Raw genomic sequence first — 9,150 nt, forward strand, 5'->3', positions numbered from 1 at the left:
GTAGGGTATGCAGCCTGATACGTCCACCCTGTGATTTCAAACGTTTCTTATGTTTGTAACTGAGTTCATTTCATTTTAAATCATTCAACCAATTTGTTTAGCAGATTCTGAAGAAAAATGGCAAAAACGTTTTGTGTCCGTTTGCATCAGTTTTAGTGGGCCTTTATTTTGAAGAGCAACAGCTGATTACGTTAATGCTCAGGCTGATTTCACTCGTGACAGATATGAAAGGATGTCCTATAAAGTTTTAGATTAGTCATATTGTGTGAATGTCGGGACTTTGTGGGGATTTGTTTCCTGGACACGTTTCGATAAGGTATAAATGAGGTTTCCTTGAGAGATTTTGGTACTTTAGACTTTAGAAGTTCTGGTGATGGAAACTTGCACGCTGAACAGCGAGGATCCACAAGACACAGTGATTCCAATGGACCAGCAAACGTCTGTTATTATCTTGCTCAAACACTTTCAGGAGATGAAACGACAAGAGAATCGTTTGCGTCTATTAATGTTCTCTCTGATTCTGAGTTTTGCATCTGTGTTTTTAATTACGCACCACGTGATAAAATACAGCATTGAGAAGGTCAGCACGGAATGGGACGTCCAGATGTTTTTAAAGAGACTTTTAATGGAAATGTTGACTTCTGTTGGTTACCATTAATATTTAAATTGTGTTTTTGTTTTTAGGCTACACTCAAACCCACAGAATTCGCAAGACAGCAGGCTAAAGGTATGTAGGCGTATTTCACTTTGGCTATGGATATTTTGTTGACTCTGTATCGCGATCCATCAGTCGAATCCTGAATGAAGTTATTGAATACCACCCACAAGTTCATCACAGTTAGCAAACCACTTTTCATTGACCCAATACAAACGATAAATCACTTAACTGATCGTTTGTTTGAAAAGCTGGCAGCAATGAGCATGATTACTGCTAAATTCACACGCAGTCATGTGGCGCTAGCGCCTACGAACCGCAGTTTTAGTTGCAGATAAGTCGTGCAAGCAGCACTAGAAAATCACATAAATTATATTAGTAATTGAATGCTATAATAGACACGGCTGTATAGAACCTGTTCACAGGTTTTAAAATGTATGTCCAAATTGTATGTTTTGTTTAAAATTACGAATATTTTCCAAATGTACACATTAAAAAAATGTATTCAATGTATTGAATATATTTTTTTTCATAAATATATTGAAGTAGCCAATTTGAAACATTGTAGTGGGTAGCACACCTGGCTCCTGAGCAGAAAGTTGTTGTTAGGAAACACTGTCCTGCCAAACACTACAATATATAGGCCCTGCTTTTGGGTGTATAGTGTTTCCCTAGATGCAGTGTGTTAGTCAACATTAAATACATTTCCATCATGAACCACAAATTGACATAGCAACAGCATTGGATCTAAAATCCAATGTAACAAGTATACTATGCTAAATCTGAGCTCACTGATACTAGTATAGATAGAATACCTTGGGGTCAGCAGGCCCTGTTCCTGGATGAGATTGCGGCCACAACACAAGGCGTCAGGCCTCAAACTATCTTATTTACCAGCCTGAGATGGCTCCAAGTTAACATTACTTGTCTCTTCTGGGCCTTCTAATCGGAGCAGTGTTCATTCATGTCTGTTACCTAGTGTTGCCAGGACAGCATAGCATTCTATAATTTTTTCTTGTTTATGTGATGTCTTTTTTACATGTCTGTCTGTCTGTCTGTCTGTCTGTCTGTCTGTCTGTCTGTCTGTCTGTCTGTCTGTCTGTCTGTCTGTCTGTCTGTCTGTCTGTCTGTCTGTCTGTCTGTCTGTCTGTCTGTCTGTCTGTCTGTCTGTCTGTCTGGCAGAAGACAATATTTTGGGAACTGGGCAGGGAGGTATATACGATGGAATAAGAAACAATGTGAAGAATAGAACAACACAAAGCACTTATTTTGACTTGTTCCTATGCAATTAATGAATTTAAATAATCCTCCTCTGCTATTGTGTTGTGTGTCTCTTGAGAGTACATTTTTCCTGTTAGTTTATCCTAAAAGTAGACTTTTCCACAGCAGTTAGGCTAATTGTTTATTTGGGAATAAACATTTGTTTGACTGGAAATGGTGGAGGTCCAACATTGAGTTCCAACATTGTTTTCGCAAGACGAAAGACATTCCTGGAAGATACCAGCGGTATCGGGGAGCGTTCCCAGGCAGTTATTTGCATAATGATGACATATTTTGAAGATTTTCCCATGCCAGGAACTCACAGCTCAGCATTTAATGGCATGCAGATTTTTTGTCATTGAAAGTGAACACGAATGATACTTCCACAGTATGTTTGTGTCAAATGTATTTGTATATTGACAGACAATAGTACATTTGTGCCCTGATACCTCGGAAATTGTGAAATATATATTCTGGTTAAAATGACACTGTTTAGGCTAATGGAAAATGCCAATATTAAAAATGTATGGTTAGTAGTGAGTGGGTTGGTGTGGTCTAGATATTCTAGTAGGTTTCATAGAAAATAATTCCGCATGCTGCGTGGTCTTCCCTATACCAAGTAGCCTAACCGTTACTTAAAATATAGACTTATTTTGGCCTGAATTTTGAAATAAATTGCTGCTTTACCTAATTTTATAGTGACCATCCAATGCAGGGTATTTTCTAACTAAAACAAAATGTTGTTCCAGCAGGGGGCATAGTGGTTTGACATGTTATTTACGTGAAGTATTTTGACCTATTTTCCACTTTGCAAAGAAAAGCATTTTGATTACTTTTATGATATTAACTACAATTATTACCCGAAGGTATTTGCTTGAGCATGCAATATTCTTAGAAACCGTTAACTAAATGGAGGACTCACTTGAAAAACAGTTTTACAGGACAAACATAATTAATAGTAAAGGTTTTCAGAAACATCTAAAGTATGTCCACATACCATTTCCAATTTGATTAACAGACAGTTGTAGATATCGGTTTTCAGAACTGGGAAGAAAATGGGAAGTCAGTACAACCCTCTACGGTTCAGGGCCTGAAGTAAACACTAGTTCAAAAGTCAAATCAGAATGAGGTGCATACTCTCCGCTACAATTCACAAACCTCTCCTCAGGGACCCAGAGATGTTTCACAAAACTTAGTTTTAACCCTAAATACTTTTGAATCGTGTGTGCTAGCTCTTGAATTGTTAAAATATTTGGAGCAACTAGGGGTGCCCAGCTCATGCAAAGGTTTGAGAAGCACTTGGCTAGCCTGTTTGCCTATGTGTTTATGATGAAGCCTCCAGAGAGGCATGTCTACCAAAAGCTGATGCCATACATCTTTTTTCTCATATCAGATCCAGAGCAGCATCTGATGTCTCAAAATCAGAGCAAGCCAAGCATTCACCTGACAAGTAAGTAATTGAATAAAGCTATGAGTCATTAAATTAGTTCATACTTGTGTCAACCTGTGCATCAGTGGGTAAATTACACATATGGTTGTGCTCATAAGTTTGCATACCCTGGCAGAAATTGTGAAATGTTGGCATTGACTTAGAAAATATGACTGATCATTCAAAAAATAAATTTCTTTAAGGATAGTGATCAAATGAAGCCATTTATTATCACGTAGTTTTATGGCTCCTTTTTAAATCATAACGATAACAGAAATCATCCAAGTGGCCCTGATTTAAATACCCTGAAATGTCATAGACAACTATTACAAAAGACTGCACGCAGTCATTGATGCTAAAGTGGGCAATGCACAGCATTAAGACTGTTCCAATGTTTTGTTTTATGATTGTGCCATTCTGTTACGACCTACAGTTGAATATGAATCCCATAACAAATAAAAGACGTGTTTTGCCTGCTCACACGTTTTCTTTAAAAATGGTGCATATATTACCAATTCTCCAAGGGTATGCAAACTTTTGAGCGCAACTGTATTAATCAGAATTGGTTGTAAAATGTCATAGCTATATTAAAAAGATGAGGATAATATTAGAATAAAACAGGTTTGTTCTGTTTTTGGTTAAAGCAGTGTTGGATACCCAAACGAGGGCAATGTCTAGGGCAGAAATACGTGTAGAATAAATATTTAAACAAGAAAGCAGGCAAGCCTAGTTCAGCTGGCCCATAATAGAAAATCTAGCCATCTCGAGACTCGAACCTGGGTTACCCAGGTGAAAGGCTGTGTCATTAACCACTACATCATGGAGCCACATATTTTCCTGGTGTCAGTATAGCCTCTTGTCTCTATCCTGAACAAATCATCTTTTGCCACTAGCCGTTTTAACAGTTATATGGCCATTCTTGAATGACACTGATAGAGTTAAACTGACAAACGTTTCTTACTAAGTTTACCTCCACCGCAAATAGGGCCTATGTATGCCATTTGCCAATGGCCGTTTTAACAGCATATTAGCCAGTAATAAGCTTTACCAGTATCTACTAACTTACTGGAATAGTCATAAGAATTATTTAATTGAATGACATTTATACAATAACTATCAATAAAGGTGACTAACTTTTTCATCAAGTGAAAAGACGAGAGAATCGTTGAATCTACCAGAAATAATTAATAATGAACTGTCTATGAATTGTATTGCTTTTGCCACTGGCTGTTTTAACAGCATATTAGCCAGTAATAGCCTTACTAGTATCTACTAACTTCCTAGAAATAATCATAAGAATTGAGCAATTGCTAGCGAGACTGAAGATGAACTATTCCATGCCAGAAACAGTTGCAATCTAACCGCATATAGTTTCAGCCAGCAAAGTTTTCGTCAATACGGAATATGCATTGAAAATTGTCTCTGTAAGAGAGAAGAGCATCTGCTGAATTACTTCAATGTAAATGTAAATAATTACGTTGAGGAACAGTCTGCTATAAGGCAGTGGTGTCAAAACGGTTCCACGGAGGGCCTTGGTTTTCCCAGACCTAAACAACCAGATGAGGGTAGAAACTAACCAATTACATATGATGTATTCAGTGCAGTATCTTTATTGTATAGCCTATCTTTAGTGTACTGGCTTCCACAGCTTTGCAATTCTGTTTTGATTTCTGCACCAAAAATCAAAACATCTCATCATCTTGTAGAGATGCTTTTGGTTATCATTGAAAACTCCAGAAGGCACACTGACATGGTGTTTTCCGCCTGTTTACAGTCACACGTATAGATGTGTATATTTCCTCTCTCCTCTCTCACCTCCAGCACCTTCAAACTGCAGTGTGCCTACTGAATTCATGAAATGGGAGGCTCACAAAGGCTCGGTCCATCAGCAGGGTTTCACCTACAATGAGACGAGCAGGTCTGTGGTTGTCCCTGAGGAGGGCAAATACTTTGTGTACGTGGGGATGAACTTTCGAAACCATTTAAAGGAATCCAAGATGATCGTTCTGAAAGTTATAAAATACTCACTGAGCTACAAAGATTGGGTAGAGGTCCTGGAAGTCAAGGATAGCATACCAGCTGAAAATAGAAGGACAGTCTACACAGGACAAGTGTTGTCACTGATGGAAGGGGACTTACTAAGGGTGTGGCTTGATAATAAAAATTATGAACTGATTGATTGTACAACAGAGAGAACCATGTATTTTGGTGCTTTTTTACTGTAGACCCATCCTAAACTGCCACAAAATATATATTTAAAATATAATTATATTTCATTTATTTATAACACCCGATATCATTTTTGAGAACCTAAAAGCTAATCAGTCAAGCTCACATTGATTTTGATAATGTATGAATATAGGAATATATCATATACAGTCTATATCAAGTCTACACACCCTTATTGAAAATGATGCTTTTGTTCATGTAAAGGCTGAAATCAAGACTTTGAAATCACTTCCGACTTTATTCAGCTTTAATAAGATATTGTAACTAACAATATTTAATTAAAAAACATACATATTTAATTATATATTTTTTTATACTGTCAATGTCTTGGTTGCAAAAGTGTGTACACCCGTAATAATGGGATTGTAACTAAGCTCAGACATAATTTTTCTGGATTTTTCAGCCTTCACAATCCAGTAATGCTATGAAATGACTACATTTGATGACCCTTACTGAAAATAAACAAAGCTGCATTTTCAGTAAGAATTGTAGGAAATTTGCCTTCAACTGGTCAATCCCTTTTTATTTTATAAAGCTCTTTTGACATCAGCAGTCATCACAAAGTGCTTTTACAAAACACCCAGAATGAAACTCCAAGGAGCAAGCAATAACAGTGTTGAATTGGTGGGAGACAATTCAAAACATTTTGGGATTCCCTGCTGGACTAAAACTGAATTATCTTTGCCAAAATAGAAAGTCTGTGTGGACGGTTATCCCCCATTTATACAACCCATAGGACCAGTGCATTTATGAAGTCACAATAAAAAAAATACTTGATTGAGGGATGCTACACATCTGTTACATGCATGTATTAATTTGTATATATTTTTTAATATCATCATTGTTATTATGTTAGTTATTTGGTTGGCTATTCAAAAAGTTTGCTATACATTTTACTGCTTTCAATTAGATGTTGTTAAATTACAAAGATTTGATTTAGTAGTGGATTATAGGTCAATTCCTAACTTGAAAAGTTTTGCTTTACTCTGTGCTGGACCTTTGTGCAAGTAAAAAGCTCAAACTCAAGGTTGTGCCATTTGGGTTGATAACAATCATTTTCCTTGTCCCTCACTTTTTAATAGTTTACTCCTATGGAACACCAATTGGCTCTGTCTTTCTCAAACACAAAATCTATCTTTGGTATAATAATAATAACAACACATGGGACATATACAGCGCTTTACAAGGACCCAAATTCGTTTTATATTGTAGACAAAAACACAGCTCTAGGATCAGTATTGAACAATCTCTATTGTGGATTATTCTGTCTGGCAGCTCCACATTACAGGATTCATTTAAAAACTGCTCCTTAAATGTATAGATGTGTAAAATTGTAATATTCCCATCCATGTAGTAATCTAAGTCAGGTCAAATGTATTCTCAGGTAAAATGTACCTTTCATTGAATAAACTATTTAATACATATGAAACATTTGATTTGGAGTTTTTTTATGCTTCCTTGCATTACAAAAACAAAAGAAAGTTGGATTCATGACAATGGAACTATTCCTTTGTGCGTGGGGTGGGGTGATTTCTTGTCAGGAAAGGTTTAATCATCCCAGGAAGTTTAAAATGTATTAGTCAGTGGTTGTGGGTGGAATGGACAAATAGTTCTTCATGGAAAAAGACATTTTTGAAAAACACAGGTTTTACAAATGAAAAGTACATGTAGCATACTGTCAAATTACCTTTTCCATCCAGAACTGGCTTGGTTGATGTTTCATTCAATGTGCTATATTGATGCTTGATAGCACCTGGCAGTGGAATGAGAATTCTTTGTCTGATCAGACTTGACATTGCTTAACCAAATAAAAAATGGTAAGAGCTAAGCTATTCCACCATTAAAATGTTAGATCTTACTTCAAACAAACAGTTTCCAAATAAACAATTAAAACAAATCCTAAAAATAGAATGTTAAACATGGCAGATCCCAAATTTTTATGTAACTCCTTTTAAGTACCAATTTGATTTGCTTCGAGCCCTAAGATCAACTCTTTCCAATCATAATCAGTTATCATATCATACATCTCCCCTGCCTGCACTCCATTAAGTCAATAGAAAGTGACACCATGAGTGAACGCAGAATCACGGCGAATACGGCCACAGGAGGCGCCATCCTGAAGCCGCACTGGCCATCATTTCGGGACGGACATGTAAAAATAGAGAATTAGTAATAGGGAAGGATCTAGAATCCCTTCAATATGGAGTTGCATGTTCATCAAAAACAACACAGTTGTAATGAATGGGGAAAGGGAGAGAGGCTGGTTCCACTCGCGGAGCAGGCGGTGTATAAGGGAGACGAACTCCCAGTAGGGCTAGGCGAAGGACGGTCGTACAGGCTAGGGTCGGAATCACGAGGTACTTAACAATCCGAAATCACAGGGCTAGAGACACGAGAATCGATATCAGGATAACACTAGGCACCGGCGAAACGCGAAGGCTCGGTAATGAATGACGGTGTGACAAACAATACCTCACAAATGGCAGGGAGAACTGAACCAAACTAGGGAGGAATATACATGGAGTAATAAGAACTCATCTCTTCATTCTCGTATTGACTATTGGTTAGTGTCCAATGATTTAGCTAATAATGTGGCCTCTGTACTGATAGAACCTTGCATAATGACAGATCATAAAGGAATTTTCTTAAGAATAAATGCGGTTAAAGATACATCAGTCAAAAAAATTAATAGTTACTGGAAATTAAATAATAAATTGCTTGAAAGTGAATGTCTAAAGGAAAAAATCAAACATATTATTGATAAATATAGAACAATTGCAGCTATGGAAAATACTTATGGAAAGTACTGGGAATTAATGAAGTTTGATATCAGAACAGCAACCTTTAACCAAGGAAAATTAGAAGCAAAAAATAAAAAAAGGAAAGAAAATTCAATAATTGAGGAAATTTTAAATTTGAATAAAAAGAAGAAAGAAGACTTGACTGATCTTGAATTAAATAAATTAAATGTTTTACATACTGAACTAGATAATATTTATGAGGATAAAGCAAAAGGAGCATTTATTCGATCTAGACTTAAATGGTTAGAAAAAGGGGAAAAAAATACAAAATATTTTTTTGTCCTTGAAAAAAGAAACAGTGATTTTGCCTCAGTGTCAAAACTAATGATTAACAATAAAATAGTTGATAATTCTATAGATATTTCAAAATATGTTGCTCAGTTTTTTAGTAATTTGTATTCTTCCAAAATGGCTACTTCCAATATTGATATATTTTTAAACAGTTTTATGGACGATACCAAAAAAATAGATCAGACCTTCAAAGATCTGTGTGACAAAGAAATAGATATTGAAGAGTTGAGAGAGTGCATTAACTTGCTAAAAAACAAGTCTCCAGGCAATGACGGGCTAACAGGTGAATTTTATAAGACATTTTCTAAAGAACTTTCTCCCTTTTTATTATTAGTATTTATAGAAGCTATAAAAAAAGGTGAATTGCCTGCTTCATTAAAACAAGGAGTTATAACACTGATACCCAAACCCAACAAGGACAAATTACTCATTGAAAATTGGAGGCCTATTAGTTTGCTTAATAATGACAGTAAATTGTTTGCAAT

The 9,150-nt window shown here is 36.2% G+C and overlaps 1 protein-coding gene across 1 annotated transcript; it reads left to right on the forward strand.

Moving 5' to 3' along the window:
* The first annotated feature begins 323 nt into the window (after positions 1-323).
* On the forward strand, positions 324-5,950 carry LOC105028405 (tumor necrosis factor ligand superfamily member 15). The gene is made up of 4 exons (XM_010901130.4): positions 324-580; positions 685-727; positions 3,309-3,365; positions 5,166-5,950. Exons 1-4 carry the CDS (start codon positions 374-376, stop codon positions 5,567-5,569), a joined length of 711 nt encoding a protein of 236 aa, XP_010899432.2. The 5' UTR covers positions 324-373; the 3' UTR covers positions 5,570-5,950.
* Positions 5,951-9,150: the final 3,200 nt, after the last annotated feature.

This window comes from Esox lucius, chromosome 14, assembly GCF_011004845.1.
Source record: "Esox lucius isolate fEsoLuc1 chromosome 14, fEsoLuc1.pri, whole genome shotgun sequence".
Lineage (NCBI taxonomy): Eukaryota > Metazoa > Chordata > Actinopteri > Esociformes > Esocidae > Esox > Esox lucius.